Consider the following 25475-nt stretch of genomic DNA (forward strand, 5'->3'; position numbering starts at 1 on the left):
GAAATATTCTTGGGGCACCAATAGTTAACTCTTAATCACCTTTACACTGTTATACTAAACTTCGAGGTAGTTAGCCTTTAAATCTATTCTTTTAGTTTACTTTAATGTTTCTCAGTAGTGGCTTAATCCATTTGCTAATTTAATGTGCTGCATTGATTGATACAATTCTCAGAAGCACTGAAGAAATTTCAGCAACCAGGGATGCAATCTGTAATCTAGGGCATAAGTTATCAGACAATAATTAGCTAATCAGCCACCTAAACCTTTGGGTGATGGCCTCAAACAGTAGAATTGACTCCAATGGTACATTTACCAAATGCAGTACTCCGGTTTTTTGGCTCTGTCAACAGCTAACATAAAAGTAACTAAGGTCTTACTTTCAGAAAATTTGTGAACCCCTTACACCCTCTGAGCCACTTCTGGGAAAGAGTAAAATATAAATTTAAATATTTACCTTTAAATCCTTATTTGAAAAAAAAAATAAAAATTTAGTACTGAAAATGTTTGGAAGGTGAACAGCCCCTTTTAAGTAGTAGTGAAGCAGCAGTTTCAGGCTACTTCTACAAAGTAAACATTCTTTCTTTATATTAAATTGAGAGAAACAAAATTGTAGTAGTAAATTAGATCCCTTATGTATAAGTGCACTTTCTGCTACGTGTTTATATTAATATTACATTTTTTTTCTTCTTTAAGGAGCAGGCATGTATATCTGATGAGGTTTTAAAAGCACGCTGTTCCCAGGAAGTAACAATGCAAGAACATGAAGTACCTGTACTCAGGAGTGGGCCTGGCCTTTACAAGGTAGTCAAGACTGGGCCATCTGGTCACAACATCAGAAGCTGCCCAAACCTTAGAGGTATCCCAATTGGAATGTTAGTTCTGGGAAACAAAGTCAAGGCTGTGGGCGAGGTATGGATTTGTGTAGCTACAGTTCAACTTAATTTATTCAAATTATATCATATATAGATCAGAGCAGTAAGGCTTCATCTCCACTTTTATTTTTGTTTGTTTTCTTGGCACTGAGGGTTATGCCAGTGGTTTGTTTTTTTCTTTTTTGTTTTTTTGATGACTGCGTTTTCCAAGTTTAGAGAAGTAAAAGTAATGCCACTGCTTGCAAAACTGTAACCAAATCTATCACTTTAATATTATGTGCTTTTTAAAACTTCTTTTTCACTTGGTAAATTACTTTGCATTTCATGAAATGACAATATGCGGTGTTGTGAAATTTTGGTACAAACTTTAAGTCAGGGTGTAGTGTGTCATGCTATTTCTTAATTGTTTTGGATAGGTAAATGCATCTTGTGTAAAGATGTATTGCTTCATAATAAGCTTGGTGTTTCTTACTGAACTGTTTTATGCTGCTGTTTCTAAAGTGAATTCTACATTATGACAATGGACACTATTTTGTTGAACTGTTGATCTTTTATTTCATACCCGGTACCTTGCTGTAATTAGCGTATGTTATAAACTCGATTTTGATAGCATTCATGCATCACTATTAATTATCTGTTCCTTTGAAAATTTAAGATCTCCGTGAAACTTGTGGTTTCTGTTTCTGCACCAGGTGGTCGGTTCTGAAGGAACATGGGTGCAGCTTGATAAGAACAGCATGGTAGAGTTTTGTGAGAATGATGAAGGCGAGGCTTGGTCCCTGGCTAGAGATCCTAGTGGCAATCAATACCTTCGTCATGAGGATGGCAAGTTACCATAATTTAACATATCATTCTATTCCAAATGGATGGCATGTCAAAGTGTGTTCTGCAACAGAAAACCTAAAATGGAAATTTATATTATAGTTATATATATATTTTTATCAACATTTATTATGATGTAGATTAATTATTTAGATAAAAATCCAGCCTCAAAATGACTGTCTTGTTGACAAGGTCATCAACTTCTTGCACCCAGGGAGCAAAGGCAGAATTGAAAGGCAAATCTCATTCTGAAGCCCCAAAGAATAGAAAGACCAAAATGCAAATTGTGATTAATTCAAACTTCCACATTTACATTTTAGTAGATTTAGGTTATACGCTTACTAACTGAAGTGTAACCTGATAAACTGAAAAAATTAAAGGGGCCAAGCAGATTATAGTCTAAGCCTTAGACCACATGCCATGTGTGACTGTGCCCTTAGACTCTAAGGGCAGTGGCAGACGGGGAGATTAGTCCCCCCGCGACTAATCGGCTAGAATGTACCCGCGTCACCCAAGGGCGACTTTGGGAAATCTTAGAGACGCGTATGCCATCCCACTGGCGATTTACATTCTAGCCGGTAGGATGGCATTGCGGGGAGATTAGTTGCCCACCACAAAGAAGATTTGTTGCGGGGCGACTAAGGGCACAGTCACACATAGCTTGTGGTCTGCTTCTTTCTAGACAGGTGTCTGCTGTATACAGGCATCTGTTCTAGGCACTAAAAAAGTGTTTTAGGGTGAAGACACGTGGAGCTACTATAATAATTGTCTCTATGTGTGTTTTAGCAGAGGCAATTCTCAGTATGGCAGGGGATTTTCTGGAGTTTAGTAGCTATGAAGAAGTAGCTGCTACTAGTAGCTCAGAGTGTCTTCACCCTAAAAATCAACAATGCTGATCATTTACTGATAATTGTCTCTATGTGTGTTTTAGCAGAGGCAATTCTCAGTATTGTCTATAGCAGTATTTTCTGGTGTTTAGTAGCCATGACAAGTAACTCTGTGTGTCTTCGCCCTTAAAGTGTCTTTAAAGGAATGCTGTCAACTTCGTTTTCATCAAATATTTAACATTTTGTTTAAATAATAAATGTCTTATTTGTATGTATAGCTTCAGCCACAAGTTAAAGCCAGACCAGCTTTGCCCTTCTGTTGAAAATTAACTTTGACCCACAGTTTTTAAGCAAACTGAAGCAGGTTGCAACACTTTCCTGTAACTTGTACAATGTATTCTTCCTTTTAACGAGATGCCCAGTTCCTGGTGATCAAAATCAGCCCCATGGCATGATGTTACTGCCCCCATAATATCAATTAATTCTGTTAATGGAATGTTATATCAGTGACCTGTACCAACAATGATGTACATATGATGCAATATACAAATACTGATGGCAGCACTCAGTTCTGTAAAAGGAGTCATGAAGCACTAAGATATCTAGGCTGTTTGCTGTGATATAACAGAATGTTTATGCACCAACTAAATGTTTTATGTTTGGACTACTATATATTTTATGCTTATGATTACTGCAAGGGAACATTTTCCATAAGGTTGGATAAAAGTTCATCTTACATGTAAGTGGGAAAATTAAATACTCATGCAAACTGCCGGTTTACGAAAAAAAAAGATCAATATCTTTTGAGTTTTAGTGGTTTGAGGTTGAAACATCACACAGAACAACTTTTATTGCTGTGATAAAGCACTTAGTTTGTTCCAGGACTTGTAATCCATAGCAGAGGTTTTCTTTTAAATAGACCAGGAAATACTACATTCTCTTGCTATTGGTTAGTGTACCTGGATCAGTGTGGATCTCACATGGAGCATTGCTGAAAATATATACTTATACAGAGTGGTATGGGGTCCTTATATTTTTTGTTTACCTTTCTAACTAAAGCCGACCTTAATTCCTAGATTTGGTTGGGTATTTTGCCCAATTTGAACCATATTTTGACAGTCCATTCTATTCTATTCTATAACGTGTACAAGCAACGGCTTCTAAAAACATTACAGATACTCTAAATATTGGGGCAGACAGGAAGTGTATTTTAGGAGAAAGTCATTATGTAGTAAAAGCTGTTCATGCAAAAAGTGTCGCCTCTCTCTCTCTCTCTCTCTTTTTAGGTATCAAAACAATTAAACAGACAATCTCAATATTTAATAGACAAAACACATTTTTACAAGTAGTATTAGTTCAAAAATAGCTAAATAGGTAATCGTTTACATATATTTATAGTGGGCTGTGCTATAAAAACAGCAAAGAGGAATTCAGTTGTTCATTGTTGTCCCTTAAGGATGTTAATTTTTTTTTTTCCCCCAACAGAGCAAATCATTTTGGATCAAGGTTCTCAAACTCCACCTCCAAGCCCTTTCACCATTCAAATGTTTCACCGTAGCACAAGTGGCAACATTGTGTCAGGCTTTGATTATGGCCTTGGAAATAACAAAGGTAAACTTACTAGTTTTATATGACAGAACTAAACAAACCGAAATGTGGTATTCAGTCTTAGGTAGCATTTGGATGTAAGGTGATTTATGAAGAGGGACATAATGAAAATATCATGGAATGTTCTTATGTCTACCATTATCTTTTTTAAAAAAAACATTACAAACACAAAAACACTTTTGCTTTTTGAAAACTTTAAGGGTAATGGCATATGGGGCAATATCAGTACTTTGGCACATTCAGGAGGTGGTTGCAGTGGCAAATCATTACTGCCTGCTACAGTAATAACTTGTAAGCACTAGTTACAGTCCTTCAGGCAGCTGTTACTTGAAAGCATAGCGGTCTGCATTTGTAAGAGATGATAATCTGAAAGCTCTTTCGATTTGATGGTGGGTGCCAAAGCATCTGAAACTATTTTGTTTACAGTTCCCGAACAGATTCTTGTAGTAATCCCATTAATTTTTCAAGATTATACAATATCGTTCAGAGGAACTTTTGGTCTATTGCTGGAGGGGGAGGGAACAGCTCTAGTCCATGTATCTAGGGGTGGCAGATATGCTGGTGTAGAGTGCTGTTGTGCTCTCTGTGCTTAAAAAGACTTTGTGGGGTCTGGCTGAAACATAGCAAGACAGCTGTAGTTGCTCAAGTATTTGTAATCCATATTTTGCTTTTAAATTAGAAAATAGTCTTGTGCTGAATTCTGTTTGGTTACTATACCTGGATCAACGTTTTATTCTGTTATAAAGTCTACTTGCATACAGGGTAAGGCTTAGCTATGATAGTTATTTACCTCACCTATAGAGAGTGGAGCTTGATGGTGTAGCTTGCAGTGCATTTCCATCTATTCAGTCATACCCCACTCTCTGAAGGTTGCATTCTTTGGCAAGACAGAATGACACTGCTGTACTGGATTAATAACACATCTTTCCAGATAGGTGGCATCTCCTGTATTATAGTTGAGATAACAGCAAAGATTTTAAGGGCTCTGGCACATGGGGAGATTAGTCACCCGCGAACAGGGAGATCTGTCACGGGTGACTAATCTCCCCGAATTGCCATCCCACTGGCGAAAATGTAAGTCGCCGGTGGGATGGCACACAATGCGCAGGCAATTTTGGCAAATCGTCGAAGTTACCTCGCGAAGCATTTTCGGCGATGTGCCAAAATCGCGCCGCCACGTGTGCCATCCCACCGGCGACTTACATTTTCGCCGGTGCGATGGCAACTGATGGCAACTCGAGGAGATTAGTCGCCCGCGAACAGGGAGATTTGTCGCGGGCGACTAATCTCCCCGTGTGCCAGAGCCCTAAGAGTTGAAAGTATTTGCTTTTTGTTTGCTGTTCATGGTGTTGCCTCTGACTATAAACTTTAGCAGATTAATAGCTTAATAATTGTTACAACTACAGAAATTCCAATTTGTGTGTAACATGTAGAACAATTTCTCCCTCAGAGTATTTTCCTTTGCACTTCTATGAGCTTATTTTTTTCAGTCCCAGTTGTGGTGAATGCTTCCCCCTTTACTTCACAGAATATTTTAATTCTCTCTCTATTTTCTGTCTCTAAGCTCATGTGGTTAAAGGTTTTCTTTTGTAACTGTGTGTATTTTATTTCTGAGTTTGCTTTTGTCTTTTGAAAAATTACCTCAGTAAAAGGCAGCTGCTCTTCACACAGAAAGCTATGCCCTCCTTTGCTCATACCTTTTTGCCTTTTTTTTTTTTTAAGAAAAAAATATAACTTGTTGCATAAATGAGCATTCACTACAATACTTCTGTGTCTCCCCAGACGAGATTGGTAGTGTTATACTCTCACCAAAATTGCCCATCCTCACCCCTCTGTGGTACTGTACCAGTGCAGGTGGAATACATGGCTGGAGACCGTAGAAGCTGTTAGTAGCATGGGGCACTGAGCTTTCTGCCCATAACAGAATCAGTCTTAAATGCACTAATTGGTTTTGCGTATTGGTCTAGCCTATGTTGTAATATCGGTGGTCCAAAAATAATTGCAAAAGTACATTTAAATATCAGTTTAAATACCCATTATTCATAGCTGGGGCTTTGAATTCAAAAACTCTATTACTTATATCAATAACATCCATCGTTGCATGCAAGTCAGTTGTAACTTTGTCACCTATTCACCTATTCCTTTTATAGAGCCAAGAACTTGTCCCACAAATGTGAAATTCAGGCAATTCTGTAGACAGGTGATCCTGGGGTTTTATAGTGTTTTTCTGAGTTAATGAATCAATAACACCAAACTAAATTAGCATAATAAAAGCATTAGCATTTAAATCTAATGTAGTTATCCTGCACTTATACAAATTGTGTATTTGCTTCAGAAGCAATAATGCAATTTATATAAATAAGCTGCTGTGTAATCTATTGGCTCTAAAATAGAGAATAACAGAAGCTGTGTAGGATACATTGGCTTATTTATTAGACAAGAATTTAAACAGAAACAAATGCCATTAATCGCTCTCTACTGTATAATAAAGACCATCCTGCTATAAAATAGCACACTTGTTGCCAAGAAATAATTAATTTTTACTGAATGAAAATTTTTCATACTTAATGGATATTATGACACTTGTGTTGCAGAACAACATATACATATTATATACTCTGTATATAATTATGTTTATAGTATTTACTAATATTTTAAATTCAAACATATCTGTTTATACATTAAAGGAGAAGGAAAGGTAAAAACTAAGTAATCTTTATCAGAAAGGTCTATGTAAATACAGCCATAAGCACTCACTAAAAAGCTGCACTGAGTTCTCTATCAAAAAAAAAAACCACAGGATTTTTTGTCTCCTTTTTGTAAACATGTTCCTAGTGTATCTGACTTCCTCTCTCAGAAAAAGCCTTCATTCCAGGGGCCAGAGTCTGCAAAGTTCTCTCCTCTCTTCCCTCTCCTGCTGCCCCCTCCCATAAGAATTCATAAAAGTCACTCCCCCCACTCTTAGGAATGCGTGATTTGTACTATGCTAGACTTCAAGCAGGAAGCTAGGAGACCAAGCTACAAATGGCAGCTGCAATCTTACACAAACAGAGAAAGCTTCTAGGGCGCTCTACTCAGGTATGGTAATGCTATCTGTAGAATAAATATATCATTCTAGGTGGCACTAATATGGCAAATCTATTGGCAGTGAAATGCCAAAATGACTTTCCTTCTCCTTTTAAGATACATTTTTTTATACAACTAAATCGTACAGACATTTTCAAATCAGTCCTTACAAGCACCAGTTTCATTGCAAGTTCTTCTTTTGCATTGTGGTTGGACTTGTGGTTCAGTCACTTTTGCTACCATTAAAATGAGTGAGAGAGAGCTTTTGAGACACTTAATAATGGGTTGTAGTTTTAACTGTTTTGCCCACTGCAGGTGATCAGCTGAGTGCCATACTGAATTCCATTCAGTCACGGCCTAATTTCCCAACTCCTTCCATCTTTGATCAAGCAGCAAAACCTCCCTCTTCCCTAGTCAACAGTCCATTTGTGTTCGGGCAGTCCCCCTCCTTCCAGCAGCCTCAGTCTCCACTTCAGAGTAAGTTTGTCAGTCTTATGTACCTCATCCATCCATTTTTCTGAAAGTGTCATTTGTTTCTTCAGACACTTTTTTTGCATGCAGTTTAGCTGATTTTTTTTTTATTCATTTGTATTTGTTAAAATGGATGGGTTTTCACCATGACTTCTTTAAAAGTAAAGTACCTATTATATATGCCAGATGCTGTAAGAGAAGCAACTGCTGTTAAATGTGAGGTTTTTCATAAGGGAGAGCTTGTTAGACCATTCAGAGGTCTGAAACCAACCGTGACTTTGAATTATTTAACTCATCTACGCATTTGTGTGTGATGACTACTCCACAAAAAAAATCGGTAATTTGTATGATAGGGTTGGAAAGACTGAGTAATAATTCCTATAGTTGTGTCATGACAATTACAATTTTTTTTTTAATGTAAGACTCTATGAAATAAAGATATACATACATACATACATACATACATGACTTCTGAGTCTTAATCTCTGAATTCTTGACAAAGTACAAAAACATAGCATTTTAAATGTAGCTATATATATTTTTGAAAACAGTCTCTTATGTAACTTAAAACTGTTTGCACATGTATTAAATAATTTACAGTGCTTCATCTGGCATAATGTGTTATAAAATACATCCCTACCTCTACCTTTCCTTTTCACTGTATGTATTTCATTGCTAAAAGTCAGACTCGCATTCAAGTTTCACATACAGTTTGGTCAGTGTCTGATCAGACTGTATAGTTATTAGTTCATGTGTCATGCTCCTGTCAGAGCAATTTTGCCTTTACAACTCTTAAACTTTATTGTTGTTGTGGCTGATAGGTGGGGTCAGTGATGTTTGCCAAAACTGTACAAATACACTGTACAAATATTTGTGTATTGGGGTGATTATTGGAAGATACTAACAATAATGATACCAAGGTTAATTTATAAAAATACTGGGCAGTAGCCCTGTGATTAGTTTTTGGGGTTTTTTTGTTCCTTTTTTTTTTAGTCAGCTGCAGGCAGACCAGTGAAAGAAACATCTGATTGGTTGCCATGGGTTAATTTCCATGTGCAAACCTGCCCAGTGTTTACATGATCCCCACTACGTTCAATTTAAATAACAGAATGTTCAATGGGCTGTAGATTTATCCATTGCAAAAATTCTTACCCTGGTGGCCTATGGATGTGGCCCTCGTAAAGATTGTTATGGCCTTCATCTTGCACAAGATCTTTGTATGACATCCTGTTGTAATAGCTCAGCCCCCCTCCCCAAACATGGGGAAAGTTCTAAATTTCCCCACTGCAGTGAAATCATAGTACTGCTCTACACTAACCAAATTTAAGAGCAAGAATAAGTATCCTGTTACTGTAAGCTCAGTATTAAAAAGGCTAATCTTGACAGGAGTTCAGCTGCTCCTCCATTTTTCTGGCTTTATCAGGGTTCATTACAACCCCACTTCCAAAAAAAAATATTTGGAACACTGTGAAAAATAAAAACAGAAAGGGATGATTTGCAAATAATTTAAAGGACAAGGAAAGGCTAAATCACTTGGGGGTGCCAAAATGTTAGGTACCCCCAAGTGACTTTAATCGCTTACCTTTTACCCCTGTTAGGAAACAGCACCAGCCTGGGGTACTTGTAGCGGAGCGCTTCCTCCTTCCTGCTTCGTTTTGCCAGGACCCCATGACAGGCGCATGCGCAGTAGAGTGAAAAGCCGACTTTTCTGTTAAAGTTCGGCTTTTCACTCTACTCCACACGCAAACAGGAAGGAGGAAGCGCTGCAGGTACCCCGGGCTGGTGCTATTCTCTCCGAACAGGGGCACCAGCCCGAGGTAAAAAGTAGGCGAGTTAAGTCACTTGGGGGTGCCTAACATTTTGGCACCCCCAAGTGACTTTGCCTTTCCTTCTCCTTTAAACCCTGTATTTGATTGCAAATAGTACAAAGACAACGAAAAAAAAAAAACGAAAATTTTAATTTCTCTGAAAAATATATGCTTGTTTTTGATGCTAGCAAGATGTTTCAGGTGAAACAAATGTGCATCCTTTTACACAGGAAAAAAATCATGTATACGTGCCCTTAGTTTGTATGTAAGCACAGTACCTCTTACCAGCCAGAGGGACACATCACAGTGTTATTGTGGGATTATCCAATGGCTGGAAAATATACTTTTTGTTACAAAAAGGATTTCCTTAGATAAACATTGTTTTATATATATGGACTCCCATGCTATATGTTTATATGAAACAGCCACTTATACCCCATGGCTCTGTCTATAAACTGGAGTAAATGGCCAACAAGGGAACTTATATTTTGTAATGAAAATTAATTTTGACTGGAAAATTCCAGCAAAAATGTAACTTAAACCAGTCAGAACCAGAGATTAGAAAGGGATACACATAAACTGCTTGCAATTACATTTACTTTAAAAAAAAACAAAAAAAAAAAACAAAAAACTGAAAACCGCTTACTGGAAAGCTGCTTAAACTTCTTTTTTCATTAGGCAAAAAAAAAAAAAAAAATTTTTTTTTTTTTTTGAGGAGATTTCCCCTGTAACAGTACTTTGGTAAAGCACACAATGTTGAATTGGATAAAGAAGGAAAATATGGACCTTTATTTATTTACTGTGCTCTTTTCTTAGGGGAAACCACAGCAACCACATAAGTGCCATTATGGATATTGGCAAATTCAATTCAAAATTAGATCTATAGTCCTGAAATATTACCATTGCACAGGGGACTTTTCAGGAACCCAACATTATTTTGTGTGTGTGTAATGGAATCTATCTGCAGGTTTTTTTTTTTGGTTTTTTTTTTAATGTGTTTCTTTACGTCACTGTGCTAGAAAGTATGGCACAGTAGGGACAAGTGTGTCTTGCAACATCTGGGTCCTTCAGCTAGGTGCATGCTGTACAAAATGTTTTCTACTTTGCTAAAATCTCTGCTGCTTCTGTGCAACTGTTTCCACTATAGACCCTTCATCAAGCAGTGTTGCTTCTCGTGAGAGTATTCACCAACCTAAAGCTGCTCCTGCATCTGCTTTTTCATCTCTTGCTTTCAAACAAAAGGGTGGGTATTCATGCTTAACCTAACGCTTGGTGGGATTTTTTTTTTCTCAGTTGGTTATGCAAGTCTGTTTTGTGTGTTTTATGTTTTTTAATGATTCAGTTAAACTATACTTAAAATACTTTTAGCAAAATGCAGAGCATTTCTTTTTGTTTTTATTAAAGCTGATCATACTTGGGAACCTTCTACAGGCTTGGAAATAAATAAAAAGATTAACTGCTTTTTAAATGCATGTCCTTGCCCTTGCCTAAAGTTGTTATTTACATAGCTTGTCAAATTGTAGTTATATATGTCCTGCAGGAAATATACCACTCAACCATTTAACAGCCAACAGTATAAATATTTAGCCAGTACTTATGAACAGTCCAGTATGAAGCTCTCCCCAGTGGATTTTCCATCTACCTTCTAAGTTAAGTCCTGATCAATACGATTGGGAGTATAGCAGCAATGCACACCTAAAATACCTTTTTTTTTCCCAAACTTCAGCAAATTTAATAAAACTTGTGCTGGAAATACATTCTACCTATTCTTTCAAAAAGTATGTTTCTTAGTTAATATTTTGGAATAAATTAGTAACAGAGCATCTGGCATCTTGTGAGCAATTCTTCATTGCATAAAAGAACATCCTGCTCCATCTTATAGAATCATTTTAGAAACATTTTTTAAACATTGTTTTTTTTTTTTTTTTTTTTTGCTTTTCATTAGTTATAGAATGTCAATCATTGCCAAAATACAATCAAGGGGAACTGGATATTTTACATGCTCTACAGCAGTGATCCACAACCAGTGGCTTGTGAGCAACATGTTGCTCACCATCCCCTTGGATGTTGCTCCCAGTGGCCTCAAAGCAGGTGCTTATTTTTAAATTTCTGGTCAGGAGGCAAGTTTGATTGCATAAAAACCCAGTGAAATTGCCAAACAGAGCTTTCTCTAGGCTGCCAGTCAACATAGGAGCTACCAAATAGCCAATTATAGCTTTTATTGGCACCTCCAGGAACTTTTTTCATGTTTGTGTTGCTCTCCAAAACATTTTCCATTTGAATGTGGATCACGGGTATAAAAGGTTGGGGATCCATGCTCTACAGGATAGTGTTAGCGGCGTTCCACGTGACCAATTACCCCCAGAGGCAAGTGGTGTGTTGTATTTGCCTCCAGTCCAGCCTCTCCCCAACGTACTCAGTAGTAACAGGGCAGTACACAGTTGTACTTAACCTTTCCTCTTCGATGACATTAGAGAGGGGAGGGGGCAGGTTTATAAAATGGCAGGTTGAGGCAGCACGAGTTAGGGTTGGGTGCAGGTCAAAACATTTTCAAACTGGGTACAACCTGCTGTAATATTGCAATGAAATCCCTTTCTTTCACCAAAGATAAACTCCGTAAACCACTACTAGATATCCTTAGTGAGCTTAGACTCTACATTCTCAATGCAAAATACAGAACGGGAAGCTCTGTGAATGAGCTAGATGGAATGATTTTGATTTCGCTCACTATAGATCGAGCACTTTGTCACGCACGAGAAATCTTTTCTCCCACATGCAACAAACCATCTAAAAATACCTGCCCCACTTGATAAATTGTTAGGAGTTATGCCATGTTTAACACTTTCAATATGTGAAAATAATGAAGAAGGCATTTTTGTATGATCACCATTGGTCCTCGATACAGATTATTCTGTTAAGCAGAAGGATATTAGATATATTCATTTGGATATGGGATCTAATATCCAGAATGTTTTTCTATAATCTGGATCACCATACCTTAAGGTGGCCATACACGCACCGATATTATCGTACGAAACCTCATTTCGTACGATAATCGGTGCGTGTATGGTATGTCGACGAGTCGACCGATATCGCAGGAACCTGCTGATATCGGATGACTCGCCGATCGGACCAGTTGGAAAATTTTGATCGGGCGCCATAGAAGGCGCCTGACCAAAATTCTCCCTTCAGATCTGAATCGGCAGAAGGAGGTAGAAATCCTATTGTTTCTACCTCCTTACCTGCCGATTCAGCCCTGAATGGTGTGTGGCGGATCTTACGATGTTTTGTGCGACCGATGGTCATACGAAACATCGTCCGATCGCCACGTGTATGGCCACCTTTAGGCTTACTGAACATTAAATAAATGTAATAGGATTGTTTTGCCACCAATGTGGATTTATGCATACAAGGACAGGCAACCATGCAGGTGGGTGCCAGCCTGCAAAAAAATACTGAAGGTAAATAGATGGGACCACAATATGTTCTTTCCTCAGCGTGGTATGGATAGTTTTATGATTGTTCCCATACTTCTGAGCTTTGTGGATATTGGGTTTCCAGGTAAAGAATCCCTCGTCTGTTCTTGACATGAACTTGACAGCAATCTTGTTAAAGGAACAGGAACACAAAAAAATGAAGATTTCCAGGCAAAAACGTACGCACAGTTTGTGAATATACCATGTGTGCAGGTGGCATAACTACTATACAGCAGACCCACAATGAGCATATGGTCCGGCAGAGGGGGTGTCTGTCCTGCCCCCATGGTAGGGGCCTGTAAAAATTTTTTTTTTCTTGGAGTGGGGTGTTACTTCAGGGAACATGCTTGCACTCCTTTGCAAAACTTTTCGCCAGATACAGATCATATTGGGGTATCTCAGCTCTCCTCCTCCAAATACAATAGTCCAACACATACTGTGATGCACTCTGGAATTTTTATCCAAAATACAAAAACATTCTCTTTATCAAGTCAACGTTTCGTCTTCCTCAGGCCAAAAACACAAAGCGTTCAAACAAACATTTATACGATAACATCAAGAACCTCCCACTATGGTTTGGTCCCAATAAACAACCCTTCCCCATAGATTTAAAACATAACCCTAGGATATCCATCACCTGACATTTAAAAAGCATTTAAAGGACAAGTACAAATTTAGACCTTCTGGTTATACTCCTTACAATCTTTGGATCCAAACGGATTCTTGACATAACTATTTTTGCTCTGGCACCACCACTACTAAGCTGTGGCGCTTGTTCATTCACCAAGGAACTTACGGAACTTGCAGGATGGTTATTATGGGCAAAATGTAACGCTACAGGATTTTAATCCCCTTTAAGTTTCCCTTTTGCCATTCTATCATATACAGTCTTAATGTGGGATTTGTGTACCCAAAATCTCTTTAAAGGGCATTGGACACTTTAATAAGCACACACAGAAATCTGTATGACAAGTGTACCTGCCTTTAATTTTAATATATTCTCCACTATATGGACATGCAAATCTATCCCCTTCAAGAATAGAGTTGCAAGAAGAACAAGTGTAACACTGGAAACAACCAGGCCTCACATTACTAGATCTCATATTACTGTACTTATTTACTGGATCTGCTTATATTAACATATCCCTAAGATTCTTTGTCTTCTGTAAATTACCATTGGTTTTGTCTCACTGTCGTATTCAAGGTTTTATCATTTTTATAATATTCCAATTTGCCCTAATTTGATTTCTGATAAAACTGGAATGTACACGGGATGTTTTGTCGCCACAGTAAAACTTCACTTGCCCTAGTTTCCTTCCCGCCAGCATTAAATATGAATTGCCAGTGGGAAAACTACTGGTGAGAAAACCTCCCATGTGTTATTGGGACAAAAGTGAGTCATCACGTTGAGGCAAAAAAACTAAGTTCTATACATGAACCTGTTATTTCTAGTCAGGTGCTTCTATTATCAAGTATAACAGAGGCCTTTACCGCACACCCTAGCTCTCCAAAATTGAACACCCGGTGCACACTGCTGGAGGGCTCGGCACCCTCCCAAAAACCAATGGAAATTCAAAAAGCAAAATGGCACTCAGGGCTACAGGGAATTAATCCCTTTAAAAAATCTTTATTTGCGAAAAATGCAACGTTTCGAGGCAAAATAGCCCCTTTATCAAGCATTGCTTGATCATACATCATACATCTGATGCTTGATAAAGGGGCTATTTTGCCTCGAAACGTTGCATTTTTCGCAAATAAAGATTTTTTAAAGGGATTAATTCCCTGTAGCCCTGAGTGCCATTTTGCTTTTTGTGCTTCTATTATCAAGGCCATGGTGGTAGTCCCCAATCTTCAAACAAAAATCAGGGGGGCTGCACAGGGGATTCTGCATACACAAAATGTTGCTCTTTATAAGCTAACACAGTTATGTTACACTACTTTGTCCTCAGAGTATCATAATAGGACAAGGGAACTGTACATCAAGACAAGACTAGAAAAATCTTGTATACATTTTGTGTGCAAAAATAGAGGATCTGCAAGCAGAAATACCCAGTGAAAATGTTTTAAACCTGGGATATAGAGCAACAGAACTGACATCATACTTGCAGCCCCCCGGACATGTTAAACATCAATTCCAAGAAACTTCTAGATGCAAAGTTTCTGAGAATGTAGTTCAGGATGGGCTGGAGAGTGGGAGGAAAGGATGTTTTGGTGCCTTTTGTTCATAGTTTGAGGGCTACAAGTGGTGCAGACATCAGCCTTAAATTGTATAGAAAAATGTGTTACATATAGGAGTGTGTGTGCTAACATACAATCCATTAACTTAACAGGCTCCAAGCCATCCCATATATCACATTCCACAGCCAGTCTAATGCAGACAACAGTGATTTACTTAATATTCTCATCCGTGCTTTTTTCCCCCAGCAACACCTGTTGTCTGAAAACAATATTGTACCCCAAGGAGGGCTTTTTTAATGTGCACTTTATCTGTAGATGGGATCGGCATGTACTGTTTTGAGATGACTCACTGAACACTAATATATGTGCATGGAACAGATATGCAGTTGTTTCTGTTACTACTTATATCAACTCCCTCTTTTACTGTCTGTATGTGTGTGTACTTTATATCTTGGCAAGTGAAACTGATGCCTTCTCCAATATAGCACCCAGCTGGCAGCACTGTTGTCTTTAAATTTAAATGGTGGGTATGATATGTTACAGCTGCTTTACTGACATCATTAAGATGCATTTTGGATACTTTTTTTGGAGCCTTTAAAGAGGCAACTATGGTGATGGTTCAGCCTCTGCAGAGTTGCTGCACAGATATCTCTCGGCATATCTTTTCTGTTTCGCATCTGACCTGTTTACTGATTTAGACTGATTGCTGCCTTATCTTTATTTGGCATTGCTTATTGCTTCTTCCTTATCCTCTCTTTGTAATTGGGGATCTTTAATTTACACCAGCTACTAGGGAAGCACCCGATAGAGTGCCAAGTCCTGTGGCCGATGAATAACAGGTGCTCGAACTTACAGGAAGAGAGTGCTGTATGTGAAAGGCATGAGGAGAGGGTGAAGTCTCTGATGCAAAAGAACCACTAATTGGTTTTCTATTAAATAAAGATTTTTTTTTTTTACTTTCCATATAAGTTATAAAATAACCTTATGTGATAGATTACAGTCGCATTATAGATAATCGTCTTTGCTACTTGAGTTTGAAATCAGACTTTCATTTATGATATGATGGAAAGCAGTCTTTTTTTTTTTTTTTGTAGTGATTCAGCAGCTGTAGTTACATCAGTACAGTAAATACTGTTGTTAGTAATAGTTATAATCTATAACCCTACTTCATCTGTAACACTGGAACCCTAAAGATGGGTCTGTCTTGGTCCACTGCTGCCAATAGGGAATAGAGTTGTATGTTGCATGAGACATGAGGGCTCATGTATGTCCTCAAGTACAGTTACAGTCCCAGCAATTTCCCTGCAGTCAGTTGTGCATAAAACCAGGTGTTCCCTTAGTCTTCAATTGGTGCAGCACGCTTGCATCTAAAGAATCGGGCATAAACTTCACTTGAACAGCAAACACTGGAAATGATACCAGGCAAACCATTACATCCAATTTGCAACTGCATTGGAGCACAGTTGTAGTACTTCTGTTGAATCCATTGCAATTGCATCAGCCCTGCTCCGTTGTGACCGCAGGGACACTGGAATTCTGGGATTTTAAACACGTATTTATATATTCCTTGACCTATTGTGATTAACACAGCTGATTATAAGCAGCATTCCATAATAAGATTAAAAAGCCTTTATTTCTACATCCAGGGGCAACAGCAACCTTTTGAGCCATTTTTGGCTCTTTATTTAACCTATGACAATTGACCAGAAGTCAGAATCTCCAAGCGGTTCTTGAATTGAAAAAATTGACAATGGAAAGGGATATCGTGTTATGGGTGTTTTTTGTTATTCTTTCTAAACATGGAATGTTATAATTGTTTTTTTTTACTGATTCTTAATGCACTTCATAGCAAAATGTCCTTTAGGTCTTATCTGGTGCGGTCATTAAGATGAAATTTTTTTTTACTAGATCCCCATATTGTCATTTTGTGCTTGCTGTGTTTCAGTCTTCGTTTTAGAAAATATTTTTAGTTCCCCCCTTTTTTTTCCACATACAAATGGCACATAAAGTATTCCAATGTAATTAATGATATATGAGAAGTTGAGATAATGATTTCACTTTTTTGTGATCTCTCTTCAGATGACAAAGGGCACTTTGCGAAAACTACATCTGCAGTGAACAAATCAGATTTGCCATCAAAAAACCGAGTTGAGAGCAAATCTCCAAAGCCTGACGGACGAATAAGCCGCTCTAATGCTGATCAGAAGAAACCCAAAAATAACGAAGGCCTTACTGCAAGTGAATCTCTCTTACTGAAGTCTGATGCTGCAAAGCTGAGATCAGACTCTCACAGCAGATCTTCATCTCCCAACCACAACACTCTGCAAATCCTAAAGACAGATGGTAAAGTGAATTCTGGTCTTAGAGCTGAATCACCAGGACCTGGCTCACGTTCCTCTTCACCAAAGCCAAAAACTGTGCCTGCTGGAAAGCCGAATACATCTGGTGCAAGCTCTCCACGCTCTGCATCTCCACAAGAGAAAAGCCTACCTCAAAAAACATCTGGTCCTAGCAAGTCCAAGCTTGAGCCTCCTCGGGAAAGATCTAAGTCAGACTCTTACACGCTTGATCCAGATACATTACGTAAAAAGAAAGTCCCTTTAACGGAACCCTTAAGGGGAAGGTCCACTTCACCTAAACCAAAAATTATTCCAAAAGATGCCAAACCTGCAGGCGGTAGTGAAAACAGGGCACCCTCTCCACATGTGGTTCAAGAAAACCTTCACAGTGAAGTTGTTGAAGTTTGCTCATCCAGTACTTTAAAAACAAACAGTATTACAGACAGTACATGTGAGGATAATGCAGAGGTAAAGAGTGTTGATGATGGCTCAAGTAAAGTCCATTTTAGCATAGGAAAGGCACCGCTTAAAGAAGAGCAAGATACAAGAGCATCTCCTAAAATTAGCCGCAAAAGTACGAGTAGGCATGTTCGGCCTAAAAAAGAAAAATCAAACTTTTTTTTCAAGGGAGAATCCTCAAAGTCTATTGAGCCAGCAAAGGAAGCAATGTCCCCATCTGTGGCTGAATGTGCACGGGCTGTGTTTGCAGCTTTTCTTTGGCATGAAGGTATAGTTCATGATGCAATGGCTTGCTCTTCCTTTCTTAAATTTAATCCAGATCTTTCCAAAGAACACGCACCCATAAGATGCAGTCTTAACAATCAACAACCCTCAGAAGAAAAGGAGGTTAAATTAAAAAACAGACACTCAATAGAAATTTCTTCTGCACTAAACATGTTTCACATTGCCCCACATGGACCAGATATTTCAAAAATGGGCAGTATCAACAAAAACAAAGTGTTATCAATGCTAAAAGAGCCACCACTCCATGAAAAATATGAGGATGGCAAACATGAAACTTCTGCTTTTGACTTACCCAGTCAGCATTCTGTTAAGACAAAATCCCCCCTTCCCTTAACACTGCAACACCTTGTGGCTTTTTGGGAAGACATTTCATTGGCCACCATAAAAGCTGCATCACAGAACATGATTTTCCCAAGCCCTGGTTCTTGTGCTGTGCTAAAAAAGAAAGACGGTGACAAAGATAACAAAAAGGCAAAAAAGGAGAAAAAGAAAAAAGAAAAGGCAGAGTCCAGACCCCGTGGTAATTTGTTTGGCGAAATGGCACAGCTTGCTGTAGGAGGACCAGAAAAAGATACCATCTGTGAGCTGTGTGGAGAGTCTCACCCTTATCCGGTGACATATCACATGCGGCAAGCACATCCAGGTAAGCTGAAAACGAAATTAGACTAGAGTAACATTTATGCAACAAAATATTTTCTGTAGCCATATTTCCACATTTCTTTATGTTGCAGTGCATATCTTACATAATCCTACATTTAATATTTACTCACAGTCTTCATTAGTCGCATTGTAACATGCATGTTTGTAAATATGTTCTAAAGCTATGGTAACCTAATCACTACAAAGTTATGTTTAGCATTTGTTCAAAGAAATGTGAATTATTTTAAATGTTTCTGTGTTTGTTTTTCACCTTACCCGGTGACATTGTGTGTAGGTTGTGGAAGATATGCGGGAGGACAAGGCTATAACAGCATTGGTCACTTTTGTGGTGGATGGGCAGGAAACTGTGGGGATGGGGGAATTGGAGGAAGCACTTGGTATTTGGTCTGTGATCGCTGTCGAGAAAAATATCTTCGAGAAAAACAAGTGGCTGTTCGGGAGAAGGTTTGCAGTCAAATTTACATTATTTTATTTGTTTATAACATATCTATTCCACATTCTCATGTTTGTTTTTTGTACACACTGCTCAACTGACTGGCTTTTTGTCTGTCGTTCCTATAAACCCAGTGCTCAGATTTGCTCTTTGATTAACCACACAATCCATTTTTCTTAAATAATTTTTTTTAAATTTACCTTTTTCCTCTGTAATCATTAAACAATACCTTGCACTTAATTGTGACTAACTGCACGAATCCATATTTGTGCCAAAGCAGTCCTGTTGGATTTATTTATTAGCAGAATGGTTATGAGACTGGGGCATTCTTTGATAAGGTAGTATCTGCATGTAGATCCAATAGACATCAGCCAAATTGATAGTATCCTGTTACACAAGTCTCCAATAACTTCTATCAATTTGAATGATGTCTATTAAATCTTCATGCAGCTATTGCCTTGTCAAAGAATGTCCTTGTTCCCTTCGCATAACCATCCTCTTCTCCACCCAACATTCTAATAACCCCATTATTTCTTTGTATTTTACTCAGAGGTACAAATGCAAACAAATAACGGGGTTATTAGAATGTGTCTACAAAAACAAAGTCCTTACATTTATCACATGCTAATAAGTCTATTTCATAAAGGTTTAAGGAATGGGTTGCCTCCCACCCCATGTATCTTCTTGTCCCTGCTTTTTCCACAGATGGCAGTGCAGGGCTACCACTGTATGCTGTCAGATATTATTGATTCAGATAGATTTGCAGTTGCCTCTTAGCTTTACAAGAGCCAATTTTCCTCACCCACAGTCTTAATACTGCTAACACAGCTAATCTCTCTTCAGTTTGTAAGAAAGAAGAGCTTATACTTGATGTACTCTTGGCAGCGAGTGCAATGTGGATTCGCACTACTTTTCTTTCACATCATTTACAAGTGATTCATAGTCTTTACATATGTAACTAGAAATTAAATAGTTTTTGTGTGTAAATCTTCTGTTTTGATAATTTTCAGATAATTTTTAGAAATTATATACCTTGTCTTTCATGATACAAATGGTAGAATACTAAATTTGATTGTGTTCACAGGTAAAACAATCTAGGAGAAAACCAGTACAGGTTAAGACTCCTCGAGCACTCCCCACTATGGAAGCTCATCAAGTGATTAAAGCAAATGCACTGTTTTTGCTATCCTTAAGCAGTGCAGCAGAGCCAAATATCCTTTGCTACCATCCACCCAAGCCGTTCCTCTCCCACCTACCCTCTGTCAAGGAGACCATATCAGAGGACATTCCACCCAAGATGCAATGTCTTTACCTTCAGACCTTGGCAAGGTAGTGATTGGAGATAGTCAACTACTGTATATTTTGTTATATAACCTTTTGTTAAATTACCTGCACTTAACTGCAGATTTGATGTTCTGTTAAATCAAATCACGTTAGCATTGCTCAGGTTCAAGTTAATACATAATCGGTACTTGACTACTTTAGCTTTTTTTTGTTTAGCAGCTGAAGAAAAGGTGAAACTTCGTATAAAAATAATTTTCAGTTACCTTTAGAAGTTTTTATCCCTTTTTAAAAAAGGATAATTATTCCCCAATGAAAACTCGCATATCCAAAACTGGAGGGGATGGTGATTAGATAAAGGAGGAGGGGAAATGCAGAGGAAATGTTATTCAAGTTAATCTGTTAATATCATTGCAGCAACATTGCCCATGTTAAAAATCATTCTCTGTTACAGTTCTGGAATTTACATTTTGTTTAAACACACAGACATCATCATGACAATTTTGTTGGTTATCAAGATGACAACCTTTTTCAAGATGAAATGAGATATCTTCGGTCCACCTCTGTCCCAGCACCATACATATCGGTAACTCCAGATGCATGTCCCAATGTTTTTGAGGAGCCAGAGAACAATATGAAATCTATGCCTCCTAGGTATTTGGAACTTTTCTGATTGTAATATTGTGTACATTAATGCATCTTTAATTGAGTACAACAAAAGCCATATGGTATATACTGGTGTGTTGTCTGTCATTTTCTCAGCCTCCTACAAAACAAATGAGATTTTGTAGAGGAGATGGGTAGATGGTAGATGTTTGTATGGATAGATAGATAGATAGATAGATGAAATGGATGGATAGGTGATAGATTGATGATAGGCAGAGATAGATAGCTACAGATGTTATTTTTCACCAAACATGGCATTATAAGGTATTAACAGGCATGATAGTGTTCAGTCAAATGTAGATTAATTCATTTATTTTCCTGGCAATCAACTGATTTAGTCTTGTACGTTTTCGTAAAGAATCTTGTTAGAATTAGTATGGCTTTTATTTATATTGAGTATTTTGTGTTTTTAATTTTCAGTCTAGAAACAAGTCCTATAACAGATACTGACTCTGCAAAGCGGACAGTGTTTCAACGGTCTTATTCCGTCGTTGCTTCTGAATATGACAAGCAACATTCTATTCTGCAGCCTCGAGTAAAGGCTATTCCCAGACGCAGAGTGAACAGTGGAGACGCAGGTAAACTAATTTACTTTGACTTTGAGTGTATATGTGTAAGTGATCAGCTCCTAAAAGCTGTGATCTAAACTTTTAGTACACATGCCATTTGACTGCCAACTCGAGAACTCTAGCAAGTGGCCAACTTATTGCCCACAGTTATGGGACCAAAATTGTAGCTTCCCTGACTGATATCAGGTTGAAACTAGTCACATTTTGTTTTGAGAGGCTTACGAATTTTTATATGATTTCACTTTGATTTAGACTTTGTTTAGAATTCATGTAATATCACCAAGCCAGGTATATGATCTCCATCACAAGCAGTAATGAACAAAGTGCCACAAATGCAATAACCCTAAGACAGTATTAAGAAGGTTGTTACTAGGGTATCTGAGAACCCTGGCATGTTATTGAACACTGAAAAACAAAAAGTAAATATACTTACCCTTCTTATTAGGCCTATAACGTCTAAAATGACTCATTAATTTCAAGAAATCATTGTATACATTTTAGTAATAATGGCTTTTTAGAGCTATAAAAACTGCATGGATACATTGGCATCAATTAATATGAATCGTTTTACAGAAGTTGGATCCTCACTGCTAAGACATCCATCCCCTGAGTTATCACGGCTGATATCTGCTCATAGTTCCCTATCAAAAGGCGAGAGGAATTTCCAGTGGCCAGTCCTGGCTTTTGTTATCCAACACCATGACCTCGAAGGTTTAGAAATTGCAATGAAACAGGCACTAAGAAAATCTGCTTGCCGTGTATTTGCCATGGAGGTAGGGCATCTTTGTTAATGATTGCTGATAATATTTTCTGCTTTTTGTTTCACAATACAAAGATCACCAAAATAATCGGTTACATAACCATGAATCAAATCGGTTACATAACCATGAATCAGTTGATAGCATGATTTTTTAAAACTAGCCAGAGGCATATTTTCCTGGTATATTTGACCCTTTGTGTAGCACACTACATATAAAAGTACATTTTTTTATGCATCAGAAATCATGTGGTTTTAAAGGCAAAATATTTACAAAATTTGGGCTACATATTCTAGGGGTATAATGTTTAAAAAATGTATATGCAGCCAATTAAAACGAGGGATCTTCCAGCACTAGTTGGTAACACTTATTAAATACACACTTTGTTTGAGCAGTACACAAAAAAGCCTAGGCATTCTTCAGACCTAAACTTGCAATACATTGACCAGTTTTGCTCGAGAATAAAATGTTTAATACTATGCTGTCTGATGTTAAAATTTGCCCTGTGTTAAAAAATGACCACCACAATGGCTGATATTGCTTTAGAACATCTCCTAGAGATGATTTCCGGGACTCAATAGCATGCTTCAGCTGCCAATGTCGGCCTTAATGATTTACAGAAGGTACATCCAAAACAAGATTAGTTACCCACTAACAGGGCTGTCACGTTTCAGCCTCATTACTCACTATTTTTATTTGGTGAGTTGTCTGGTTGTTGCATTACCATAACAGGGACATCAACAGTTGGTGCAGTGTAGGAGAAGTACAATTACATATTTAAATATGTGTTAAGGTAGGAGGTTTGTCCTAACAGGGTGTCACACACACATGCACTTCAGCGCATTTCCATAACTTTTTTTTTTTTTGTAGGCTTTCAATTGGCTGCTTTGTAATGTCATTCAGACAACATCTCTCCATGATATCTTATGGCATTTTGTGGCCTCCCTAACTCCTGCTCCAGTGGAACCAGAAGAAGATGAGGATGAGGAAAACAAAGCTAACAAGGAAAACGCTGAACAGGTACAGTCTGTAGTCTAAAAAGGGAATGCAAACTACAAATTATCAACGGCTTTGAGTTTATTTGTAAATATTTTTGCTATTGAAACAATACACGCTTCTTTCTTATTTTTGCTAAGTTTCAGGAGTCAAAAACAGACAAAAGAAATTTGTGTAGAATGTCATTGTTTTGCATTAAACAAAAATGGAGGTTTAAAGGGCATGTTCACCTTCCAAACATTTTTTTAGTCCAGTTGTTTGCAGATAGTACACCAGAAATTACTTTTTTTTTCAGTTAACTTATATAATTTATTTTTAAATTTTAATGTTCCTCTCTCTGGTATTTCAGTCTGGCATAACTAGAAACTCAGGGAATCCTATGCACTATTTTTAAATTGATTTTAACCTCTTACCCACATTGTCTTTCTGATCTTATTACACCATGTTTTGCCAGATACCATGTGGAACAGCACAGCTCAAGTAGTAACCTAGATACTTAAGTTGCTCATCATTGGCAGTCAGGTCCTTTAGGCCACATACTATAAAACATACAATCTACAGAAATAAAGAGGGTTAAATAATTATGTCAAATTGTTTTGTAAATATCAGCCATTATGTGATAATATCAAGATTATCAAACATATTTACCAATGGGTAAAAGTTAGACTTCACCATTTGATAAATGGATAGAAAGTGGGGTAATTTTTCTGTATGGAGCTCTAATTTCACACTTTGCTAAATTTGCCCCTAAATCTCAAATCACTGCCCATGGGGCACTACTCCCTTATGCACCTCCGTAAAACTGCACTGACAAGTACAACTTCTGCCTCTGCTTGGCTACACAAAGTAGAGCTGAGCGGGAATTGGCCCAAAAACTAGAAGGCAAGACATTTTTAGGCCAATCTCTGCTCAGCTCCGCCTTGTGTAGCCAAGCGGAAGCTGTAATTGTCAGTACAGTGTACTGAGGTGCATAAGAGAGTGAATCCCCTTCTCTCAGCTTGCAAAAAAACACAAGATCAGAGCAGCAAAGCCAACTTTCAAAGTGCAAAACAGATCTGGGGGAGAATGCTTAAATGGCATTCAAGATTGGCCCCCAGACACCCTAGGACAGGGATCCCCAATCATTTGTACTTGTGAGCCACACAGATGCATATACACACACATATATATATATATATATATAATATATAGTATAATTTTTTTTTAAGGAAAAAGACACAAGAGTATGTGAACACCCATTGTCAGACATAGTTATTGCTGGGGAAGCAGCACATCCCTTGCCAGACACATTTCATCGTCTTCTACAGACCATTTCGGACCTGATGATGTCTCTTCCTGGGGGTAGTTCCTTGCAACAGATGGCACTGAGGTAAAGACCCATTACTGTGTATTAATGGTATAACAGTGATGTATGCAGAGTCTTTGTTGTAGTTTAAACTGGGTTGTGTCAGAATTGTGTAGTTAGGTATTGGGGGCAGGTCAGTGGGTCTCAAATGAAACCATCTCCAAGTTATGATGACATCAGTTCCAGTGTCGGAAAACATTACTTACAATGGGGTGGTGGTGAGCAGAACTGGTTACGGATAAAGCAGTTACAGTGTATATACAGTAAATGCATGACACCGATCTGCAGGTTGAGTGTACATTTGCCCACTTGAGCTTACGCTGGTTGCTAGAGTTGGGTAAAAACAGGCACAGACACTAAAAAATATATTAACTTTTGGGAGAGTTAAGAGCATTATACATTAGACATTGATTTAATGTTTATTAAGCCACGGGTCTTGCAAAGAAGCTGCTTGCAGTTATTAATTTCTTTTAATGCTTTCAGCTAATATTGTTTCATACCTTTTACTAAAATGTTTGATCAAATATTTATGCCCCTTTGTTTTATCCGTTTTTTT

General features: G+C 37.9%; 1 protein-coding gene across 22 annotated transcripts in view; it reads left to right on the forward strand.

Moving 5' to 3' along the window:
- Positions 1-25475, forward strand: part of mycbp2 (MYC binding protein 2, E3 ubiquitin protein ligase) — a 139791-nt gene that overhangs the window by 95229 nt on the left and 19087 nt on the right. For 10 of the 22 annotated variants that reach the window (XM_031897067.1, XM_031897073.1, XM_031897082.1 and 7 more), the window contains 13 exons: positions 694-909; positions 1565-1697; positions 4007-4132; positions 7511-7672; positions 10622-10717; positions 17208-18854; positions 19146-19315; positions 20389-20633; positions 21072-21239; positions 21672-21829; positions 22394-22593; positions 23449-23598; positions 24783-24943. In XM_031897067.1, coding sequence (XP_031752927.1) covers positions 694-909; positions 1565-1697; positions 4007-4132; positions 7511-7672; positions 10622-10717; positions 17208-18854; positions 19146-19315; positions 20389-20633; positions 21072-21239; positions 21672-21829; positions 22394-22593; positions 23449-23598; positions 24783-24943 — 3632 coding nt within the window. The remainder of the gene's footprint in view (positions 1-693; positions 910-1564; positions 1698-4006; positions 4133-7510; positions 7673-10621; positions 10718-17207; positions 18855-19145; positions 19316-20388; positions 20634-21071; positions 21240-21671; positions 21830-22393; positions 22594-23448; positions 23599-24782; positions 24944-25475) is intronic. The other 12 variants (XM_031897079.1, XM_031897081.1, XM_031897087.1 and 9 more) reach the window with 7 other exon arrangements.

The sequence above is a fragment of the Xenopus tropicalis genome, chromosome 2 (assembly GCF_000004195.4).
Source record: "Xenopus tropicalis strain Nigerian chromosome 2, UCB_Xtro_10.0, whole genome shotgun sequence".
Lineage (NCBI taxonomy): Eukaryota > Metazoa > Chordata > Amphibia > Anura > Pipidae > Xenopus > Xenopus tropicalis.